Genomic DNA, 22,175 nt, shown 5'->3' with positions numbered 1-22,175 from the left:
CATACTACCAGCGGGGGTCAGTGTTGGACTGTGGAACTGTGTACTGTACATAACAAACATGACTATACACCAAGGAATTTCTGCGTTACACATGCTTTTTGACAAATTAATAATTCTATATGCAAACAAATTTACTTTATTCCTCTCCATGAGACTGTTATCGGAAAACAGAGTCTCTTCAGTCAAAGGCTTCTTCAGTTTGGATGCAAAACGGATACAGGAAAACTTTCCTGCCCACAGCCATCAGCATCTATAATAACTCCTTGATTTAATTGAGCTGCATCAACATTTAATTTCCCTCTGGGATAAATAAAGTATTTTTAAATTGAATTGAATTGAATTGAAATGCAAAAAATTATGAAAACGACACATAGTGTGAGTTTTGTAATCTGTATTGCATTCTGCTACTGTAACATACTGCTGCACACACACTATATATATATATCATTGAATGTATTTGTCATAAAAACAGAGTTTTGCTTGACACAATAAACAAACAAAGAAATAGATATATAAAGAAACAAATAGATCATCCTGCTTGATGGTGGTTAAAAACTTTTGAAAACGTCAGAGTCCCATTATGCTGGTGCTTTTACCGCCCCTGGTGGTCACACTTACCGGTAGCAGGTAAAAGGCGTGGACAAGTCGTATTTGCGGCAGTTACCTGAGAGCAGCAAGATTAAAGGACGCTGCTGTAAGTACAAACACCTTTCGAGTATTTATTTAATTGATTTGTTAAAAATTTGTAATAATTATAATGACTTTATGCTTATTACAGGGCGGCGTCTACTTTAATCTACACAAAAGGTAGTTTTACTTTCTTTTTATTGTGCTTACACCTGTTTACTGTCAGGGCGGGGGCATCCATATTCAATTAATATTTAGAAGTATTAAAAGTACAGTTTGCAAGTTGATTTGAAAAGGCAGTTCTTATTGAATTAAATAACAGTTTTAGACCTCATGTATAATTCAAAATGTGTGTGTTCTTCAAAACGACCTTTGTTTGCTTTGGGTGAAAAGGATGACTTCATCTCTTTGTTATGGCAATATGGAAAACTACTATAGGATGTAGTACAAGCCTAATGCATAAAAACTCTCCATTGGATTGATGTATTTTAGTTATGTCGTGGATGTTGTCTCAGTTAAAGCTATCTGATGGTATTTTGTTCAAATTCAGTTTATACCTTTTAAAGAAATTAATTCAAGCATATTCAAGGATATACAAGGAATTTCACTTTAGTAAACTTGTCAAAAATTGTAATCAAGCAAACATTTCAAGCTTTATATGAGATACTTTGGAGTGAGTGGGGCTTTATTTTCTTCTTGGTGAGAGTAAAAAGGCAGTTTAGTTGATTTGAGTTATGGAAATGTGGAATTTGCATTAAGGGACACAGGTTCGATAGGGACTGATCTCATGTCAGGTCTGCGTAGGAGGTTACAAAGAACATAACAAGTCCTATGTACAGCACAAACAGCCAATTAGGTCTACAGTTTTCTGCATTACATGGTCCTAAATATTAAGGAAGTGAAAAACACTTGACATTAGAAAGTAGACATAGTCAAACAAACGACGTCACCCCTTTAGACCTCTTCTGTTTTTTTTTTCAACCTGGACTTTCTCCCTGGTAACACAAGCACCACCTATTCTGGTAACATGACCTTGTATTTACACAACCTGTTTATGAACGTTGAGAGCAGAGATGATACAATGATCCCTTAGAGCCTTTTTTTGTCCTGCATTGCTAGTGTTTGTGTTGGTTTTAATTTCACATGTATGGATATGGATCCTTTGCAAAGTTTTTTTTCCTCTTTTCAGAAAACACAATGGTGGAACAAACAAGACGACCAAATCATGTCGTGTCCATCCAGGCTGGACCTGGAGAGGTGGACACAGGTACTCCTTTTGACGTGAACCTCAGGTACAGTATGGACCCTCCCAGCTCCAGTATGACTGTTACTAACAACAAAACATCTCAGGCAGATTTAGCCTCTGGCAAACACATTATGTTGGATCATTTGTACCAATAACAAACACTATCATTTGGCAACTCTCCCATATTTGTCATGGCCTTTAACTCCCCAAAAGAAAAGATATTAGATCTTTATCAGTGAGCAGTATCTGTACCATATCCTCCTTTAGGATCAGTAACCGGGCTGCTCAGGCCTTTGGCCGGCAGTTGGCTGTAATCGGAGACCAGATGGACAGGGAGTGGGCCAGCAGAGAGCTATACTGGCCATTGGCTCCGATACACCTTCTGAGACCTGCCCAGACTCTGACACGGACCATCTATAGGTACAAACAAGTTTCTTATGATAATATTATTATTATAATCTTTGTGTGGTTTGCTGTAAACTGCTATTTCTTCTTCACAGGGATATCCACAGTCAGTTATGGGGCTTCCAGGGCCTTTTTACTGCAGTGAAGGCCTGGATTGTGAGCACTTCACCTTGGCAGGGGATCCTCAGAACAGAGAGCTTGACAACCTGGGTAAACTCATTTGAAAATATTTTCTAGAAACATCAAATGATTTGCTTTCTTAAAGTGTCATAAATAATTTCTTCTTGAGTGTGATGAAGAAAAGCAGTAAAAAGCAGTGATGTACCTGAAATTGACATAATCATTTGTATGAATCTGATTCGCCAGGGCATGTTCAGGTGTTTCATCTGCAATCACACGGTCACTGCTTATCCAGACAAATTAATGCTTAATATAGGTTCAACTTTCCCCTCATTAAAAAAAAACAATCCACATGCTGCTGTAAAAGAAGAACAGTTGGATTAGGATTAATGGAAGTATTTGATATCAGCACGTTAGCCCCAGATCGAACTACAGACACAATAATGCAAATACATTTCAATAACAGGTGTACGTGCAAAGACATGCGAATCCAATATCATTATCCAGTTAACCTATAGAGATGGATTTGATTGGATTAGGATTACAATGAACTGAACACCAATTGGCTTGAATTGGACTGTATTATTGAATTGCCTGGAGTTGACATTTCATGTAATTTGGCGCTATATACAGTAAATAAAACTGAATTGAACTGAATTAAATATAGATGGCAGGTGTAATCTCGTGAAAACTTGTTTTTGACACTGATCAATGCAGTAACTTGGAAGTAACTGAAAAATACACGTAGAGGAAATCCAAAGATGTAGATATGATTGGATTGCTGAGCTATGGTTGGACAAAAGAATGAGCAAAAAACCCCTCTGTGTGCTCGCTCTGAATTGAGAAACAAATACATCTCGTGACATCTTTTCTTACACTATTGCTGTCCCAAAGTAGTGAAACCATGAAATTTCATTCCACAGGTGTCCAACATGAAACCCGCACCCTGCAGTGGCTGGACAAGAGGAGCACTTGTGACTGTGGCACTGGTGGCTGCATTGAGCATTTTTGGTGCACTATGGATGGAAGGGGAAGCCTAAAGGGGCCATGAGCAGGTCTTTCCGGCCTTTATATGTTTGACACAAAAAAATCATTTTTTTTTAAATGTTTGCGATTGAGTGAAAATTACTGCTGATTTTACTTCTGCTGTTTACTTTGACTTCTCTTTTTGTATTTATACTTCAATGAGCGGTATTGAAGTTGACAGGAAATACTGGGAACAACTTCCTCTGCAACAGAAGGAAAAACAGATAATGTCAAATGTATCAGGGCAACTGCAAATTGTCTGAATTAGTTTTACAACATTGCCTGAAAGGTTTGCCAGTATATTGTAGCAATGACATTGTCGGTTTGGAGATGTATTAATGTCGAAAAGCGCGTTTCTCATGATTGGACTGTTGCTGGCCTGCAGTCTTTTGTAGTTTCTTACAGGTTTAAGAGGCCAAGGTTTTTACAAATGATGTGTAGCTTTGCTTAAAACATAATGACGGGAGCTGGACTTTCTGTTGCAGATTTGAAAATGCTTTTTCATGTGATGCAAATAAACTTCGAGATGACAAAAAAAACTGACACCTTGATAATTTGAAAACATGTATTTAACTACAAAGAAACACATCAACATGACATTTTTAAAAAAAAGCAACCACAGGAGCTTGCAGGTTTGAAGTGTCTTTTATGGTCATGTTGCCTGAGTGCCACTTGGATTCATTGGAGTCCACGTCTCAGCATTATCACTCCTCATGTGTGGTGACTTCCACATGAGCGTACATTTGGAAAGCCTTTCTATTGCACTTCTGAAGCGTGGCGCCCAGCTGCCTTCCGGGTCCCACCTCGTATGTGTGTGGGAATCTCTCCCCCTGCATCCTTTCGTAGATCTCGTGCAGCGTTTGCTCCCATTTCACAGGCAACACCAACTGCTTCACCAGCTGCCTCCGCATGTGGCTCTCACTCATGTAACGTTTGCCGTCCACGTTGGAGTAGACACTGATTTCGGGACGTCGTACCTGAATGAGAGGGAAGTTTAGACGTTTGATGATGATCAAGCAATCCAAAAAGGTGCAGAACACAAAAGTTAAAGCTGTGGGATTAAATATTGTGAAATATTGTGAAATCTGGATGACATAAACTCATTTTCAAGATTTAGAGAATATACGGGAGTTCTTGAGTTTGTTAACCATTTATAAATATCTGTATTTTAGCTTATATATGTATATATCCTGGACTGAGGAGCACGAACAGTCGAACAGTAGCTGATATGAGAGAGGCCTTTAGTCGCTTAGAAGTTACCCTGCATTCCTCTGTGGCCTCAAAGACTGTTGTGCCTTGATCTTGAAGTTATCTTTTTCTGTAAATCTGTCCTTGGGGAGATAAATGATGGTGTTGAATTTCCTTCAGTTGCACTTCAAACTGACTGAATGTGGATAGGCGCGGCCCCAACTCCTTACAGGTGGTTTTGTTACCTTTTTCAGCCTCATCAGCATTAACTGCTCCTTTTTTGAGGTCCTCAGAAATCTTTTATCTGTGCCAATATGCACATACACAAACACGGCATGTACAATAACAGCCTTTATATGCAACAAACACCCACTCACCTGATCATCTCATTCACTGAAAACACCTGCATCTAATGCCACCTTCAAATTACATCGGAGTCTAACTTTAGACACTGAGGGAGGAAACCTGTTTTTGACATTTCTCAAACAATGCCCGAGATTATCCTCACTTTTGGAGGAATATTTAATTTATTCCAAGAAACAACACATGATTTCATAGATTAATTAAATCTAAAATGTGCTAGTGTCTGTCTATTTCCTGGCTGATATGAAATATTTTTTTTTAGTGTAAGTGAACCCGCAGCAAGTGGTACAACCTGAGAGATCTCCCAGCCAAGCAAGTACAATGGACCCGTCACTTTACCTTTGACTGCATCTACATAATTGTGCACATCTTAAAGGACTTGTGTGAAAATCTGGTGATCTTTCAGGTCATATTTATTCTACAAAAGGGTTCACAAACCTTAAAAGACACTTTAGTTGTTACACTCTTGTACATTATAAAATGGGGTTGATTAGTTTTGATTTAGGGCACTTTGAGGTATTTTTCTCTTAGTTAATCTTACAACTATTTTCTAAATGTTTCAATTAATTTTTTAATTTTTTTTAAATGTCAGATAATCTTGACGAATTTAGTTGTTTTTGATAAATGAATTCATTGTTCATCTAGGTTATATGAGATCGTATTTTACAACCTATGTTACTTGTGACCCCCTGATCCGCTCATAACTGCATCATAACTGTTTTTAGTAATAATAATCAGAGAGGTGGTTGTTCAGCTACATAACGATTTAATATAACATCACTGAAGTTAAGATGAGTAAATACCAAAACAGTTTTAAAAATCACTGTTTTAGCTGCTCTCCCTCTACGAGACGATGCTTAACTGACCTCCACCTGCCTGAGCACATCTCTGAGCTGTTCAGTAGCTGACGCCATCAGCTCAGTGTGGAAAGCCCCGCTGACAGGGAGAGGTTTGGTCCTGATGAATTGTAGACGTCGTGAGTTCTGCTGGAGGAAGTCCAAAGCCTGAGAACGAAACATAACTCTGATCACAAGAGCAGAAATGAAAAACCTGCTGTGGAGCTGGATGAGCTCATGCGGTCTTGCTCAGTACCTGCTGGTGCCCTGCGATGACCCTGCCATCAGGGAACAGGTAGTTGGCCACAGAGCAAACCGGCTCCTGCACCCCCAGACTCTTGCAGTGCTCTTTAGCCTGCAGACAGGCATATTTATATTGAGCCTGAGGTTTACCAATGACTGACAGCATCCCACTGGGAACCAGCTCGGATGCTTTCTGCATGGCCTCTGCACGCACCTTCACTGCATATAGAGCTTGAAGAGGCAACAGGAGTAAATAAAGCATGGTCTGTTAACTTACATTAACCTCCCAACATTTTTTACTTGTATACAAGATATCAAATATTTCAAATTTACCTTCAGCAAAGTTCATGGCACCAGAAAAGACTAGAGCAGCAAATTCTCCAACGCTAAAACCTGCAGCAGCAACACATGTCTCAATTGCCTGTGGACAGAAGTGTAAAACATGTGTCATGTATCAGTGAAGCTGATACAACAATAACATTAACAAGCAAAATATTTGACAATAAAGTGATCATATTATTATTATTATTAAAAAAGGTAAAATATTTCTGGATTGTAGTATGTGAAATATCACAATATTCATCCATCCATCCATCCATCCATCTTCTATACCCGCTTAATCTGTGGGTCGGGTCGCGGGGGGGCTGGAGCCTATCCCAACAGTCATCAGGCGAGAGGCGGGGTACACCCTGGACAGGTCGCCAGTCCATCACAGGGCCACACAGAGACAAACAACCACACACATGCTCACACTCACTCCCAAGGACAATCTTAGAGACACCAATTAACCTAACATGCATGTTTTTGGACAGTGGGAGGAAGCCGGAGTACCCGGAGAGAATCACAAAATTCAATCACAGTAAATTAAAACCTGCAGAGTATGTTGGTTTTATAATGCAAAACACACAGAAATGTCTCTTTAGACTGTAGAAACGGACTTCCAATTATTAGAATTACAATCAGTAATGAAAATAATCAGTATTAGCAGTTTTAATGAACTGTTGTTCAAATGCAGTTTTGCTCTGTTTATCTTTGCTTGAATATTTCCGTTAAAGCAACTCAATGGCTCTGCTCAGCTGCATTGATAAAGAAAATGTTGTGCATCCACTTTAAAACTTGCAATAAGATCACATTGCAGACGAATACAAAACATTGTTTTGCCACTTCCACCTATAAATAAATATAAAAATGCTGCTTTTTTGGCTTGTGTGGCACTTTGAAAAGAAGGGATATACCCCCTCCTCACAGGTTAAGGCTTTATTCTGAACATGAACAGTGGGAAGTTAGGCCAAACAGCTATTTTGACTTTTTGTATATTCTTTCATTTGAGCAATATTCACAGACCTGAAGAACAAGTAGCTAGTATTCATATAAAAAAAAAGGCTGTCTTTTTTTAAGCAAAAAAGAATGTCTAAATCCTTCAATCATTTTGGTCTTAGGCTGGGTAATTACTCTGATTATATATGTGTATCTTTATGTCATTATATTGCAACTTTTACTTGAATCAACATATATCTTGCAATATATGTTAGGGACATTTAAATACTGTACTAAAACTGGCAATGCTCATTACTAATAGGCATTAAACGGGTTTTGTCCAACAAGTAGCCCAAACTTTAAAACATTAGGATTTTGAATATGCAGTGTAGATGGAGTAGAAAACTGTCACATTTGAAAAATATTTCCATACAAAAATGACTACAACATTTATTTGAAAGTATGTGTTAGCGACCTTTGGGTTTTCATAGTGCAGCCTCTCCACCGCAGCCAGTGAAGTGACAAACACCGCCGGCTGACAGTGAACAGTCTTCTGAAGATCCTCCTCGGGCCCTTCCAGGCACAGAGAAAGGAGGTCGTAACCGAGGATCTTCTGAGCTACGGAGAACATTTCTTTCACGTTGGGGTACTTCAGCAGTCCTCTGCCCATGCCCACGAACTGGCTGCCCTGGCCGGGGAATAGGAGCACGGAGCAGCCGTTGGGGTCCTTTTTGGGTCTCCTTTCCTGCGCAACGGGGGGCTGGCTGCCTGGGGGAGTATCAGGGGTGTCGGGTAGGTTGGTAGACAATCTCCGGCTCAGAGAGACCAGCGACCTGACCTTCCTCCTTGATGCTGCCATGCTGACAGCCTTGGATGCTAACATGAGCCTGCCCAACCCTAGCAATGTCCTCACAGGTTAATTAACAGACCAACAACACGCCAGGACAAAAATGTTGATCATAGGGTGGTCAGTTTAGTTCCAACTGAACTCTCTTCTCTACTCAGCATGACCACTTTGCGGGAGTCGCCATGTTGTTCTTCTTCTTCTTGGTTTATTATGGCGGTTGGCAGTCTAATGGGAAAATGTGCATTACCGCCACCTGCTGGACTAGGGTGTGGATGCAAGAGCCTACTCTAATAAAAAAAAGAAAAAAGAAAGGAAAAGAAAAGATAATGAGACTAGACCCTATGAATAAGGCCTGTATTCGCCATGTTGTTTGAAATCGTCAGTTTATTTAAGTTTTCCTTCCGGTAGAAATTTCCACTCTTTTGCGCTACAGCGACACCTCTGGTCAGAATATGTCATGACTGAATTTATTAAGTTTATTTATCCGGCTTTAGTTTGTTTTTAGAAACCACAAGTTTAGCACCAAAATAATAAACAATAAATAGATATTTATTTGCACAGATACTTAAATGATCAAAATGTGATGTTATTATTATATGCCCCCCGTCCCCATGATTTCTATTCAATTCAATTCAATAAAAAGCTAAAACAAAATTGTTTAAAGTAAACCTTTCTATAATTCTAAGTGTATAAATTCAGAGATTGGATCTTTGATGACTGACAAATAAAGGACTTTTTTGTATTTAACTTAAAAGTGTACACCGTATCAACAATTATTTGCCGTACAGCTGGAATGAATAGAATAAGCAGTAATAATTCAAATTTGTTTGTTACATTAAGAAACAGCTATAGTGAAGTATATTTCTGTTGTTTAAATCAGCTTTATCAATCTTCAGTGATAAGAAAGCTCTTTGTAAATGTTACTGTGCATTCATCTGAACGTTTGTTATTTACACTTTTATTATACGCTTTGTTGCTTCATATATAAAAAAACAGAAGAAAAAAACTTTTAATGACTTTTAAAAAAAATTAAATTGGAAGGAGGACTTTCTACAGTTACAGTATATTTCATTACAGTAAAATACATTTGTGGGACAAACAGAATTTTCATTTTAAAACTACATCAACAAATCTACAAATGCACCTGTGAGAAATTAATATTGGAAACAGTAGCTGGCTGCCTATCTACTGTCTGGTCAGTGTTTTGTGTCTAAAAGAAACATTTATCATGCCAAAAGTTATTTGACTGAATTTGAAAGGAATATTCAAAAACAGAACGGTTAAAATGCAGCCCATGTTTTAATTTGCACATATCATTTCCTGTTTCATCAGACTATATCTTAGACATTGCAAGCGAAATCAGCTAAAATTAAATGCTGGCCCCTAAACTATCTTTAAGTTTCATAATACACCAGTAAATTTTATTGTGCTAAACTGTATATCTCAGCGGGTCTTAGATGTGTTCTCACTACTGCCTCTTAGCGTGCAGTTAAAAATATAAATATGATACTTTTTGTTTGTTAAATTCCTCTCTTTTGTTCTAAGCCTCACACAAAAAAATTATGTATTGTTCCCTTCTGTACAGTTAGCTTTCACCATGGTGATCACATCTGTCCGTTGGGTTTTCCCCGCGACTCATCCGTTTCATTTGACAGGTTGGTGGCCTCCATCTGCTCCTCCAGTCTCTCACATTCGTCTCCTTGTATCCGGCTGTTCTGATCGGTCTTTATCTTATATTTAGAAATGAACTCGTTGCTGGCCAAAGCTCCCTCCTTTTTTGGACATATTTGTTTTGACATAAAGTGACTTTCCAAACGCTCTGTAAAGCAAAAATAAATTAAAAAACAAAAGATAAGTGGATGATGGATGATGGAAGAATGCAACTTCAAAACAGTCAGCAACACCAAAATACTTTGCACATTAAATGCTTAAAAGAAAGGATTACCAGGAAAACATCATAAGAAAACAGACCAGCATGCATAACAAAATCTTTTGAGGGAGCATCACAACTGATAATTATTAATTACGAACTAACTGAAAATACATGACCGTGAGAGTCGATGAGAGCACAGCTGTCTCTGCCAAGGCCAAAAGGCAAAAACAAAGACAAAGTTCACTTTATATTATAGGTGTTTTCTATTGAGTTTTCTAATAAATCAGCCCGATTCAGCTGCAGGCCCTACCCCTCTTTTTGTGTCCTTTATAACTCTCTTCTGAATAACCCAAATATGTGAAACCATGATGCAGAAAGTTTGTCTTGCCTTGCTATGTGAATGCAGCAAATACAATTTATAGTGATGTTATTATTATTATTATTATCACTGCAGTCTCAAATGAAGGTTTTGTATTTATATCAGCCTCAAACAGACTAGGCACCTCCAGGGTTAATGGGCGTCATCAGGCGGTTCAGCTTGACGTTCCAGTGCCGAACGGACTGACTGGCATTCCTCAGCCTTTCCTTCATCTCCTGGAAATCAGACAAGCTTCCTCATCAGTGTTACTTTGTAAGAAGAATTGAATATGATGCTGCACACTGTCTCTTTGTCACCTCATGGTGCTGGGTGCTCCTCTGGCGAGATGCCTGCAAATGTTGTAGCTCCTGAGAAGCTGAGTAGAGGTCTAAAGGTGTGTCCTCGTCTGTGCTGCCATTTGAAACCTTCTGCACGGGACTGAGTCTCTGCAAGACCTTCTGCTGCTCCTGGAGAAGCTGAAACTGTTTCTTCTTCTCCTCTTCAGCTTGCAGCAACCTGAGGAAGGGATGAAAGAGAAGGAAATTAACTCAGTTGGAGCTTGGACTTGCATGTCCAAAACACTTCAGTATTCCAGATGTGTCACAAAGTTTTCTTCATTACCAAAGTTGTCCAGCAATGCCATCTAAGAATCCTTTGCTTGTTGTCATTGCTAAGATAAGTCACCACATTTTTAATAGTCCCAGTTTTCAAAAATATTCACATAAGTTTCCTCAGTAAACTAATATGTATCCCCAAAAAGACAGCTCATTAGTATACAAGGTTTGTTACTTCTCCAGCTCCTGTCTGGCTCTCTCCTCCTCCAGCCGAGCCAGGATCTCCATTTCCAGAGCAGCCTCCATTTTCTGCTGTGTCATCTCCAGCTCGTGGATCTTTTGCTTCTGCTGCTCAGCCGTCCTTTCCTTCTCCTGCATCTCTGCCTGCAAGTTGTCTCTCAGCTGAACGCGCGTGCGCACACACACACACACACACACACACACACACACACACACACACACACACACACACACACACACACACACACACACACACACCAACTGAGTGGAAACAGCTGACCTCTTTCCAAATCACCTTTTCCAGGAATGTTGAATCGTTTCTCCAAAACGTTCAAAGTTAAGCCTGAAATTTATAATGCCAATATTTTACTGCCGTTTTCAGAGATCAGAGTCAATGAGATGGATGCTAAAACCTATTACACAAGAACTGTAAATAAATGTTGTCATCTGGCAACTTTTTCTTACCATTTCAGCCTCTTTCAGCTGTCTCTCCAGCTCCATCTGCACCTCCCTCTGTTTCCTCCTCTCTTTCTCCTCTGCCTCCCTTCGACGAATTTCCACTTCCCGTGCATGCTGCAAAACACATATATGTAGTGCACTGTATATGAATATTCTAGTGCAATTACTGTCACTGAAAGTAATAATGATCTTCAGATATTCCATCCTACCTGGATGATGCTTTCTATCTCTAAATCCTGTTTTTCTTTTTCCATCTTCTCTATTTCTTGGACAGTTGAGTCATCTGATTGGCTGCTGCAGCTGCTGTGGGTGCTCCGGCTGCGCTCACGGTGACTGTGTTCCCGCTGAACCCGTCTCTTTAGTTTAAGGTCCTGGTGAAGGGAGGACTTTCCCTCAACCTGGAGACGGAGGGCTGTTTGAATGGCTGAAGAGGTGACAAAAACACCCACGCATTAAGATCTTTATGCAAGTTCCACATGAGCAGGACAGTTGTAGTGACAGACATATTTTGTTTCATTAAAAGATAAAATGAGATATTTGTTCATTGCTCCGTCTTCTTTAAAAAAGAAACAGAAAACTGAACAGGGATTAATTGATGAATGGCTTTACTTTCTTTTTTTCATAAGGTCATTCAGAATCTGTCTTTGAAAAAAAAAACCTGTTTTGTCATCAAGCCTTTGCTTATGTTTCAAAACATCAAACTTTACATTTCATTATTATATTATTCATTATGACAGAGGACCTGTCCAGGGTGTACACTGCCTCTCACACAATGGCAGCTGTCATAGGTTCCAACCACCCATGACCCTGAGCAAGATAAAGTGGGTATGGAAAATGAATTCAATTACTGAATCCTTATGAACAAGTCCAGCCATTATCTATTACCATCATTGAAAAATATATTTGGCAACCATAGAATTTGCTTCTATGAATTGCATCACTTTGGTTAACTTAGAGAGATCTACTCACATTTTTCCATGGACGGAATAGTGAAAATTTTCTGAAAAATTTTGTCAAGAATAGAATGTAGAGATTACGTTCAGGCAGTCAACATAAGCCAGCAGCCACACACTTAAGTGCAGTAAATGAGTAACCTTGGAGATTTCCACTCATACACACCAACACACCTTGAGTCCACTCCACTTTCTGCCTCTGGTCAGACGCACTCATCTCATAGGTTTTGTTGTGAGTTTTCACACAGAACAGACAGCGCTTCCCCTCCCTGTCTGGAATAGCCTGAAACAGGAAAAGGGCAGCAGTCACTCAGATGTTGAAGATGTATGTAAGCTACAGTCTGGGTGGATCACAGTCCAGAAAAATGTGTTTCCTCACAAACCTCTATGACACAGCTCTTATCCAGCTGGATCTCCCCTCTCTTGTCTTTTAAGTCTTCCCTGATGTAGTAAGCCACGGAGGAGGGCTTCAGCACAAACCAGCGCTCAGTCCAATTTCTGCGCATGTGCCCCTTTTTCCACATGTAACCCTGGTAAACAAGGAACAAACTGAAGATCAAACAAAGATAAAAATGTCACAAGATCAGACAAATTGTCTGCCAGGAAACAAGACGACTCACCCTCTTCAGCACATTATGATACATCTCCAGAAACACCTCGTCCAAAGCCATGCTGAAAGCCTCAGCACTGGTGACCCTAAGCAGCCGGCCTGTACTCATGTGCTCCAGGAAGGTCCACACAGACATGCCCTCTTCCTGCACTGTGGCATCTTGGGATATCAGGTCCTCTATGGACTTTCCATCCCAGTCCTGGCTCATCGCTGTGGAGATTTTCTTGAGGAGATACTCCACCTAAAGGCATTCAAATATATTTGCAAACAACATCAACAACTTAAATAATGATGGTGAAAGTGAGGATAGAACTGAACTGTTTTTACAAGCACTGGGCACCACAGATAGGGTGCTGACATACTCCATTTGTATTATACATTTACAGGGGAAGACTACTGTGCTGATTTTACAGAAGTTATTTTTGTCTCTGACTCACAGGAAACCAAGAGCATTATGGAGGGAGCGCAGGAAGGAAGAGTCTCATTAACTTTCTTACTTGCACTTGGTTTTTTTCGACTGTGAAAAAAATGTAAAACCACCTTGTTGTCAGGACAGAAGTTGTTTTTATATGCAAAATAACATTTAATCTTATCCTTGTTTCCTGTGTCATACGTTCCTCTGACTTTATTATTCTGTGAAATGTTTAGATAAATTGGTTATTGCAGAAACATCAAAATTTGGCCTTTCTCTTGCCACGTTTTGTTAAAATGTTTGCATTTTTTTGCAAGCACTGTAAAGAATTCCATTAAATGCAATTATGAACATGAGTCTTCTTAGCAAATGCTTAGTCCACCAGGTTACAATCAAATCCTTAATGTAAAGTATTTTTCCAAGTTTCTCATTTCTTTCTGTCACACACGTTAAACTCTCCTCTCTCATTAGAATCTTTTACCTCTTCTACGATCATGACCAGTGGATAGCGGTCTTCAGACAGGAGGTTAAATAAACAGAAGAGCTTGAAGCAGTCTCTCTTCGATAGCAGCGCCCCCTGTGGCACCCCCTTGAAGTTTTTCTTCATGGTCATCATCCAGCACAGGTCATCAAATTTCTCTTTGTCAAACATCCCCTCTTTCACCTGGAAATACAGAAAAGCACGCCCGTTCAGACTCCTGCCAGATTAAAACAAAATGTGCCTACAAAAAAACAACAACAAAAAATACACTGAACCAACAGGATTGTTTCTTCGTGCTAACACAAATCCTGATTCATGGAAAAATGCTTCATGCTTAACTTAAGCATTCTGGTCTGTATCACATCTAAGATCACATCTAAGATCACATCTAAGAAATGTAACAGAATTTCCCATCTTTTCATGTTGGAACAGCTTGAAAAATCTTTAAACCAGTAAGTATTAGTCAAATTTTGCAATGTGCAAGTATTTGGACACTAATGAGTTATTATAAAGGGAGAAAATGAAACATAAAAAACAAAAGAATTGTAGGGCCCTGCATTTTTCTTGTTTCAATGAATGCCTTTAAAAGACACAATTGACAATGAATTAATGACAAAAAGCCAAATCTCTGAAAACAGCTAAAACTATAATTGTAATGATCACCTTTGTATTCATTTGACATTTTAGTGCCCGATGAGCCTTTATGTAGATAGAGATCCTCAGGCAGAGGACTTTTGTTTGGCCAAGAGTTGTCTTGCTCTTTCATATTTCTTATATGTTGCTATGTGAAGAGCTTTTTAACAAATGTTTGGAAAAGTGCCATTTAAATAAAATCTGCTATCATTGTGTTATCAAAGTGTCATGTGCATGAATTAGTAACAGACAGGTAGAATAGGGTTGGAAACTGAGGTCAATGATGCACACTTGATAAGCACAATGCTTGTGCAATCAAATCAAACAACACCTTATCCTCACATGACTTAGGATATCAATGTATGGTGTGATTAGAATGGGTTGCATTGTTTAAACCTGGCATTATGGTGATTCTAGTGATTTTAGATTACTTCTGTACTATGATAAAAGACAGCAGTGGTCTCCTCCAGGATGACAATGAACCGATCCACACCACATGAGGGTGGTGTGAGGAGTATAAAAAATTATGTGAATTCTGTGTTATTTCCTGTGGGGGATTTTAGGTCAACTTCCTTCCAACAAATCTTCAGAGAAATGGTTTTTTTTTCATGTTAACTTATACTCACATATACTAATAGCAGTGATACTTTCTTGTTTGTGGAATGTTTTTTTTTAAGCTACTACACAAGCTTTTTCAATGATTATATTAGAAAAGTAAAAAAAAACAAAAATACAGCAGGAAAAAGAGCAACAAATATTAAAAATCATTTTTAAATCTTGTTGGAGCAGCTTTTTGAACGCATGACTTTTCTGAAAATGGTTTTGATGTGTTTAGGCCCTCTTTACTGGCGAGTAATTCACAACACAAACCTTACTGTAGAAAATCAGGGTAACTAAGAACAAGATGCACTTTTTTTCAGTTGTACCTTATCCAGTATATATTTGTTGAGGTAGGGCATGTAGCCATGATTAGACACCGGCCCGTCATCGTCATCCTGGAAGTGATCTTCCAGGGCGACTGGATCATGTGGGATGTTAAGCACCGTGTACAGGTTGTGAGAAAGCACCTGGGGAGGAAACAGACACAGGTGTGCCAATTTACACATGTAAAGCTCAGCACTTAGAGTCTCAGATGGGCCTCTGCACCCTCCCATGTTTCTTCATATATCCACAGTCACACAAACACAGGCAGCTTCTCCTCAGTGGCTAAGCATGTCAGGACAGCTTTCTGCAATTTCCCTGGATTCCTCTAAGCATCTAAGGCATGTAGGGACTGGATGACGATGCAATATTACATACAAAATCAAACTCACTGAGGGGGAAAGAGAGCAGAAAAAGATGCTTTCTTGAACTTTAAAACCCTAACAGTGGTGTTGTTATGACACAGTTTGTTCTTTGGCCACAGGCAAATGTTGGACTTTGAGCTTGAGCTCTGCAACTGTGAACCAATCTTAAATTTGAGCTCAAAGCGTTTTAAATGGTTGGATTTGTGTGCGAGTTTAAGGGCTTGTGGGTGTTATAAGTTACACGTTGCATAACATACCACAATACAAAATGTGACCAGTACTACTGATGTTCTCTGTTTTTTCTTCAGTCATAGCAAAAATAAAATCTAAATAAAAGAAAAATATGTGACTAACACATAAGTCTGTCACACCGTAGCTGCCCAGTGGACGCAGCACGTTTTTAGTTTCCTGATCATGAAAGTATCACACATACTCCCTTACCTTCAACTGCGATTTGGACACTTTCCCGCACTTCTCCACGTCCAGCGATGTGAAAGCGTACCAGATAGACTTGAGGAGTTCGGATTTCAGGTCCATTTTGAAGACCGCTTTGCGCACAATGTAACTACATGTCCGAGCGGTGAGGAGCGGTTTTTACGCAGCGACGGGCGAGCGGTGGTTGAGAGAACTGCCAAATACAATGTGGGGCAGAGCGTAAGCTGCTGTGGAAACTACAGGACCAAAAGCAGTCCGATGTAGGCCAGACTTAAAGAGGCGGAGAGTAGAGAGAAAAGTCTGAAGTTCCGCACGGTCCTTCACAGCAAACATAGATCTAACAACTCAAGAAAGCGATTTAAAGATGGAAAACACTTTGTGTCACTTCGTTTTATTTTTATTTTTTTGTATATTTTTTGTATACTTATAACAACTTGGAGTTAAACAATATGGATCAATTCAGGGTAAATCTAGACATTTGCCAAGTTTAATGTCAAGTTTAAGACACTTATCCAGACGCAGAACGGATGTCTAAACTCTTTAAAGTGCATAAAAAGAAAAATCTGTGTCATCAGATTCAGGACGCTGATTGAGGGTTCAGAGACACACTCATTCAGCCTTCGGCCATTTTTAATTGAGCAGACCCAAACTAGGGAAAGTTCAAGGACGCCACAACATGAGGCATTTTTGACGTTTTTACACAACTCTGAATGTTATGGTGCTAAAGTTTTGATCGTTATGACTATTAAATTAATTGAAAATGTATATTTTCATATATAGACAAGCTTTTATTATGCAGACCTGATATATAATTATCACCATGCTTCATGTCTCTCCTGTTTCTTGGTACATAATACCAAAATAAGTTTCAAACAAACAAAAAGCCCCACATGGACACCCCAGCTTCAGGTGTTGTTCAGATATCTCTCAGAGCTCATCATTTTTGTGATGAAACTTACTTGTGGAGATGTGACCTAAACTCGGGGAAAATAGGTCAAACATGGACAGTGTAGTCAGACAGATCATCTGCAATCCTTGCTGGGGCATAATGTAGGGTAATCAATAGCATGATTAGATAATGTAAGTGGTTTTCATTGTTTAGAGCCCACAGAATAAAGCTTGGGTTTCCACACATGCTAGATTAGAAGGTAAACTTTGTGATTAAAGAATGAAAATTTCCCTACTACTGTCTAGTTCTATAACTCATACTTTAGCGCTTCATGAACTAATCGATGCTGGATCAAGCTGTTGTGTTTCACCAGAGTCAGCTGTGCCTGTTCAAATGAGATTTCCTTCAGTCAGTCATCATAATTCATAATTACCCGGCCACAGGTCTGGATGGGGGCTGACTCTTCACAGCAATGAGAGAATATCATTGGGGTACACTTCCACCACGGATACTTTCATAAAATGTAGATACAGAGGTGTTTTTAAGAGCACTTTATACTTCAGAAAGGAGGTAAAACCTGCAAGTTTTTCATCTTAAAGAACTAAAAAAACAACACAAAAATCCCAGAAGTGCTTCACAAGATGTTTATTAGCGATCCTTCTGATTTCCAATGCAGTGCCCTAGTGTTTGTCATTTTCTTGTTTGCAGATACAAACTACTGCATCAACACTGCATTACAAGGATGCTGCTGCCATTTATACATTTAGTATATTCTAGGGCAGCAGACCTTGACATTTGCAGTCCCAGTGTCCAATCAATATCCCGAAATGAAGCAAAGATTTTTCATCTATAGTTGACAGATATGCTTTATAGTTTCACCCATGCTTTTAATAACAATACCAATATATTATAAACCACTGAATGTGCATTACACTGTTTTCTAAATTACAAGAGCAATGTTAAGGTCTAATCAAAATGAGGAAGCAGAGATGTTTGATTTTGTATGGATGAAAGGAAAAAGTTGCATGGCAATGCAAAAAACTTATGCACGTTCATGTCAGAAAAAAAAACTTTCACATTCATCATAGAAATGCTTGTGTTAAATATGCTTATTTGCTCAAGCTTTGATACAATGTTCATTAACACTCATATATCATAAAAAAGAACATAAGACCAAGAAATATGCTAATCACCTGTCTTCTCTTTTTTCATGCGAGTAGTTGCACATGATCAGGGTCATGCAATACATCTCAACATAAATTCTACTGATTTTCCTCAGACTATCTAACAACACAATGACATTGGGGGAAAAATGTTAGAAAGCTGTCACAATCTCTATGCGTTGGAAATTATTGCAGTCTACCAGCTCCATAAACAGAACAAAATACCAGACAGGAATATTTTAAGGTCTTTTCAAAAGCACCAGTCTATGAAAATGTAGTCTTTGTGATGGGAAAATTCAATGATCTAGAACAAACATAAGCCAGACAAAACGATCAAAGTGGAAAGCTGCTGGTGAACACTCCTGTGCTTTCAGTGCTACACTAATAGAGGAAAAGTCCAAAGATTAAATGCAATTTGAACAGTGAAGAATTGATTGTTTTTTTTTTTATGTATTATTCAGAGAGAAGCATATTAAGACATGTCATGATTTAAAAAGTTCTCAAACAATTAATACAGCAAAAAAAAAGTAAAAAGCTGCTGAATCTAATGCAACCCCAGTTTGGATGCTGCGTACATGCAAGCAACAAGAAACACCTTCTATGTGTGTGTCTTCACACCTGTATGTGTGTGATACAGCTGCAAAACCAGAAACTCAATGAAAACCGCTGAAGGTCATATCAGAAAAAGGTTTCTGCTAAATTATAGCTTTTATCAAGCTTAATGATGTTCACAACTAAATCTAAATCTCTATTATTGAATATCAGGTTGACAAATGGTCTGGCCCCATAATGATTCTATTCGAGAGGGCCAGAAGAAATAATTTGGCACAAGTTTTGCACGAGTTGGTCCAGAATTGGCCCTGGCACACTGTCCCACGTCTGGGTGAAGAAACTCTATCGAGTCTGTATTGTGCCCACTACACACTGGCCTTTGTTGGTATGTGTGTCTGTAACGTGCCAATACTCCACCCAAACTGTTCCAAATCCACTTGACCCAAACCTGACCAAATCTGGCAACCCAGAGCTGACAAAAGTGAGTTAAAAGACAGTCCACTGTGCCAACATTTAGCTTCAATCAGCCCAATTCACCTGGGATCCTAAATTACTTCTAATGGAAAAAAAACTAATCAAGTGTTGATCTCTGTCCGTGGGTTTTTTGTAAGCAGATTAGTAGCTTTTACTCCTTTGTCAATGGACCATTTGTCATAAATCAATTGTTGGTTTTATTTTCCTCTCTTTTTTAGGAGAAGGCTTCCAAATACCTGTCTCTGACAATAAATCAATGTGCAACTATATTACACTCAGATGACAGAACTCGTTCCATATTATTAATGTGCCACCACACGTCCATGCTGCCTGGGTGCCAGTTTGTTAGCCAGTAGACAAGCAAGGGCAATGCCTCCGATCTGTGTGAAGGCTAACCCCAAAACTGTGGCAGCAATGTGGAAGACGTTGTCGTTGACCAAGCTGAAGACTTTGCGGAAGCAGCCGTGTGGATGAATTCCTGCAGCAGCTACTCCTTCACTGTCATCTGACAGAAGAGGACGATTTCTGCAACCCTTCCGCCTCACACAGCAGCTATCTGGCAGGGACACTGAGGTGCCATTCTCAGTGGGAAGGAAGGTCATGTGCTGGATAGCCCAGTCTGAATTGAGCCAGTCGCGCCAACCCTCAGCTCCACAACATTCTAAGGACCTTTGCAGGCTGTCTAGAGCATCGGCACGGCCTTCATCCTCTGTGTAGCCTGCCACTGCCCGCTGTAAGCCGCTGCGAAACCCTCCAGCAATGTCCTCACGGTAGAAAAGGCCGGAAAGTCCAGCTGCCAAACCAGCTACAAGAGCAGCAAGCTGAAAGAACCCGTAAGCTCTCAGCACACAAGGCAGATTTGCAGCCACACCAAGAACACCTAGGAAGCCCCAGGCAGTAACAGCAGCACCTGTGGACAGGAGGATGAGTGGAGCGTTGGGGTAGCGATTGGCAGACAACGTCATGTAGTCCGCCAAGGAGATCTGAGCCCACACACCCAGGGTGAAGAGGGCTAAGCCAGCTGCCCAGAAGAGGCAACTAAAGGCCAGGAGACCCAGACGTAGCAGGTGCATGACTCCCACTGGGCGGCAGCAGGGGTGGGCAGCACCCACGGGTGGAGGAGCAGGGGGCGCCAGGGATGCCTCTGAGCACAGGGACAAGGACAGACGCTGCTGCTGACGCTGGAGCTGGTCCTCTTGCTCCCGGTAGGGAGATAACAGGTACCCAGGAATGGCAGAGGGTCGATGAGGAAGAGGAGGAGGAGTGAGTAGATTGACACCCAGTGGGAAGGAGAGTCGTCGCACAGCGAGCTGCTCACTCTCCCAGTCCAAAGCTCGTCTGCAGGGACTCGGCCGAGCTGACAGCGAGTCGTAAGGCAGTGCAGAACTCATGATCCCAGCTCAGGCTTTATCAACCCCCCGCTCCCTCTTTCACACACTCCCCCCTTTGCTTTCTATCCTCTATCAGAAGCTTCACTCCTGTCCTTCTGCAAGACGCTGCCCTCCTCCCTCTTCTTTATGACTGGTTATTAATCCGCCACCAATAAGACCACTGCCAACTGGACTGTAAATCACACTAATGGGTCTCGCGTATGTTGTTATCTGCATCCACAGCTGCCCTATTTATCCATTTATGCTGGAATGTTCCTTCCACCTGCATGGTCACAAAGGTTCCGAAGTCTTTCGCTGAGAGTTACATCCCGACATCTGTCTGCTCGCCGATACTCCTCAGTCTGGTCAGGTGATTGCAGAGGGAGAATCCACTGATGCACCCCCTCTCTCGGTGAGGAGGAGGCATTCCTTTGAGTTTTACTTCAGCGCTACATTTGACAAAATCATTTTTGTTTCGCTGATATGTTTTGTAAAATGTTTTCTTTCTGAAATTTTGTGTTTTAAAGATATTTTCTAAGTATTATGTTATCTGTTTTTTTTGTCATGTAATATCAAATTAAAAAAAAAATTTTTTTTTAAATGTTTTTAATTTTGCTGTTGTGTTTTTCTTCTCGTTTTTTCTCTTTTAGTTTTGTGGTTGTGTTTTCTTTTAATTGCTATTTCGTTTTGTAAAATGCTGCTGTTTGCTGCCACTTTATGCTCTGTGCACTGGCCAAAAACTTGAATTTTCAGTTTCAGAGCTAAAAAACCTAAAAACAAAACAGAACAAAAACGTATCTGCTTCATTGTCACCGTTGGTGCTTTGTGATCAAATTGTTGATATCAAAGAGAAACACGTCAGCTGAAAATATTTTCCAACTCATCCATGCACACTCAGAAAAAAGGCAAAAACAAGAAAAGAGAAATGGCTTAAGCGAAACTGCTCACACATGGTCTCACTCAGGCTCTTTGAACAAAGTATTTCAGGCTCCTAAACCTGTTAAGAATACCAACACTTGTTATTTTGCTATACATTTGGCCAGTGTTTTAATTGCTGTGCAGAAACACACAAGATTCAATAGTGAATTTAAACAAATTTGAGGCCAAACTCAATTATTTCAACATAGTAACGGGTCATCAGCAGGAATACTGGTTGTACTAAATATTTACAATACTGCTTTCTAACAAAGAAATCTTTATTTGTTTTTTTTTGTAAAATTTGCAATTTGTAAATTTGTAATTTACAACTGTTTTATTGGTCAGTATTTAACACGT

At 39.8% G+C, this 22,175-nt stretch overlaps 4 protein-coding genes across 7 annotated transcripts; 1 reads left to right on the top strand and 3 right to left on the bottom strand.

The window, feature by feature from the left end:
• Window positions 1-626: 626 nt before the first annotated feature.
• Window positions 627-3,951, top strand: bik (BCL2 interacting killer). Its single transcript, XM_075471655.1, has 6 exons — window positions 627-694; window positions 779-807; window positions 1,817-1,919; window positions 2,141-2,293; window positions 2,374-2,488; window positions 3,322-3,951. The coding sequence occupies exons 3-6, from the start codon at window positions 1,825-1,827 to the stop codon at window positions 3,436-3,438; spliced, it is 480 nt and encodes a 159-aa protein (XP_075327770.1). The 5' UTR covers window positions 627-694; window positions 779-807; window positions 1,817-1,824; the 3' UTR covers window positions 3,439-3,951.
• Window positions 3,952-3,975: 24 nt separating this feature from the next.
• On the bottom strand, window positions 3,976-8,381 carry mcat (malonyl CoA:ACP acyltransferase (mitochondrial)). 3 transcript variants are annotated; one of them, XM_075471652.1, is made up of 6 exons: window positions 7,787-8,381; window positions 6,388-6,475; window positions 6,269-6,285; window positions 6,068-6,166; window positions 5,842-5,979; window positions 3,976-4,401 (listed from the first exon to the last, which is right to left on the bottom strand). In XM_075471652.1, exons 1-6 carry the CDS (start codon window positions 8,192-8,194, stop codon window positions 4,129-4,131), a joined length of 1,023 nt encoding a protein of 340 aa, XP_075327767.1. In that variant the 5' UTR covers window positions 8,195-8,381; the 3' UTR covers window positions 3,976-4,128. The 3 variants fall into 3 exon arrangements, with proteins under 3 accessions (XP_075327767.1, XP_075327766.1, XP_075327768.1); XM_075471651.1 differs by having other exon boundaries at window positions 6,068-6,285; window positions 7,787-8,380; XM_075471653.1 differs by lacking the exons at window positions 6,269-6,285; window positions 6,388-6,475 and having other exon boundaries at window positions 7,787-8,380.
• Window positions 8,382-9,438: 1,057 nt separating this feature from the next.
• Window positions 9,439-16,699, bottom strand: def6c (DEF6 guanine nucleotide exchange factor c). Of its 2 annotated transcripts, XM_075471649.1 has the most exons (12): window positions 16,459-16,697; window positions 15,658-15,798; window positions 14,099-14,281; window positions 13,216-13,446; window positions 12,979-13,125; window positions 12,770-12,878; window positions 11,852-12,066; window positions 11,649-11,756; window positions 11,179-11,345; window positions 10,707-10,905; window positions 10,535-10,625; window positions 9,439-9,977 (listed from the first exon to the last, which is right to left on the bottom strand). In XM_075471649.1, exons 1-12 carry the CDS (start codon window positions 16,552-16,554, stop codon window positions 9,763-9,765), a joined length of 1,902 nt encoding a protein of 633 aa, XP_075327764.1. In that variant the 5' UTR covers window positions 16,555-16,697; the 3' UTR covers window positions 9,439-9,762. The 2 variants fall into 2 exon arrangements, with proteins under 2 accessions (XP_075327764.1, XP_075327765.1); XM_075471650.1 differs by lacking the exon at window positions 10,535-10,625 and having other exon boundaries at window positions 9,801-9,977; window positions 16,459-16,699.
• A 3,133-nt stretch (window positions 16,700-19,832) lies between these two features.
• LOC142385785 (tetraspanin-7-like) lies at window positions 19,833-20,921 on the bottom strand. Its single transcript, XM_075472500.1, has one exon. It carries the CDS (start codon window positions 20,919-20,921, stop codon window positions 19,833-19,835), a length of 1,089 nt encoding a protein of 362 aa, XP_075328615.1.
• Window positions 20,922-22,175: the final 1,254 nt, after the last annotated feature.

Source organism: Odontesthes bonariensis, chromosome 8 (genome assembly GCF_027942865.1).
Source record: "Odontesthes bonariensis isolate fOdoBon6 chromosome 8, fOdoBon6.hap1, whole genome shotgun sequence".
Lineage (NCBI taxonomy): Eukaryota > Metazoa > Chordata > Actinopteri > Atheriniformes > Atherinopsidae > Odontesthes > Odontesthes bonariensis.
This window is presented reverse-complemented; position numbering and strand designations above follow the sequence as displayed.

Bases quoted from the DNA above. Each gene is read 5' to 3' on its own strand.
- mcat (XM_075471651.1), bottom strand. From the start codon at position 8,194: ATGTTAGCATCCAAGGCTGTCAGCATGGCAGCATCAAGGAGGAAGGTC. The intron at 6,286-6,387 runs GTAAATTTGAAA...TGCCTCTTCAAG, and splicing joins TGCCATGAACTTTGCTGAAG to CTCTATATGCAGTGAAGGTG. The intron at 4,402-5,841 runs GTCAGTTAAGCA...CCTCTCATTCAG, and splicing joins ATGTGCTCAGGCAGGTGGAG to GTACGACGTCCCGAAATCAG.
- LOC142385785 (XM_075472500.1), bottom strand. From the start codon at position 20,921: ATGAGTTCTGCACTGCCTTACGACTCGCTGTCAGCTCGGCCGAGTCCC.
- bik (XM_075471655.1), top strand. From the start codon at position 1,825: ATGGTGGAACAAACAAGACGACCAAATCATGTCGTGTCCATCCAGGCT. The intron at 1,920-2,140 runs GTACAGTATGGA...ATCCTCCTTTAG, and splicing joins CCTTTTGACGTGAACCTCAG to GATCAGTAACCGGGCTGCTC. The intron at 2,489-3,321 runs GTAAACTCATTT...TTCATTCCACAG, and splicing joins CAGAGAGCTTGACAACCTGG to GTGTCCAACATGAAACCCGC.
- def6c (XM_075471649.1), bottom strand. From the start codon at position 16,554: ATGGACCTGAAATCCGAACTCCTCAAGTCTATCTGGTACGCTTTCACA. The intron at 13,447-14,098 runs GTAAAAGATTCT...GAATGCCTTTAG, and splicing joins TGGTCATGATCGTAGAAGAG to GTGGAGTATCTCCTCAAGAA. The intron at 12,879-12,978 runs GTTTGTGAGGAA...TTCCTGTTTCAG, and splicing joins ATAAGAGCTGTGTCATAGAG to GCTATTCCAGACAGGGAGGG.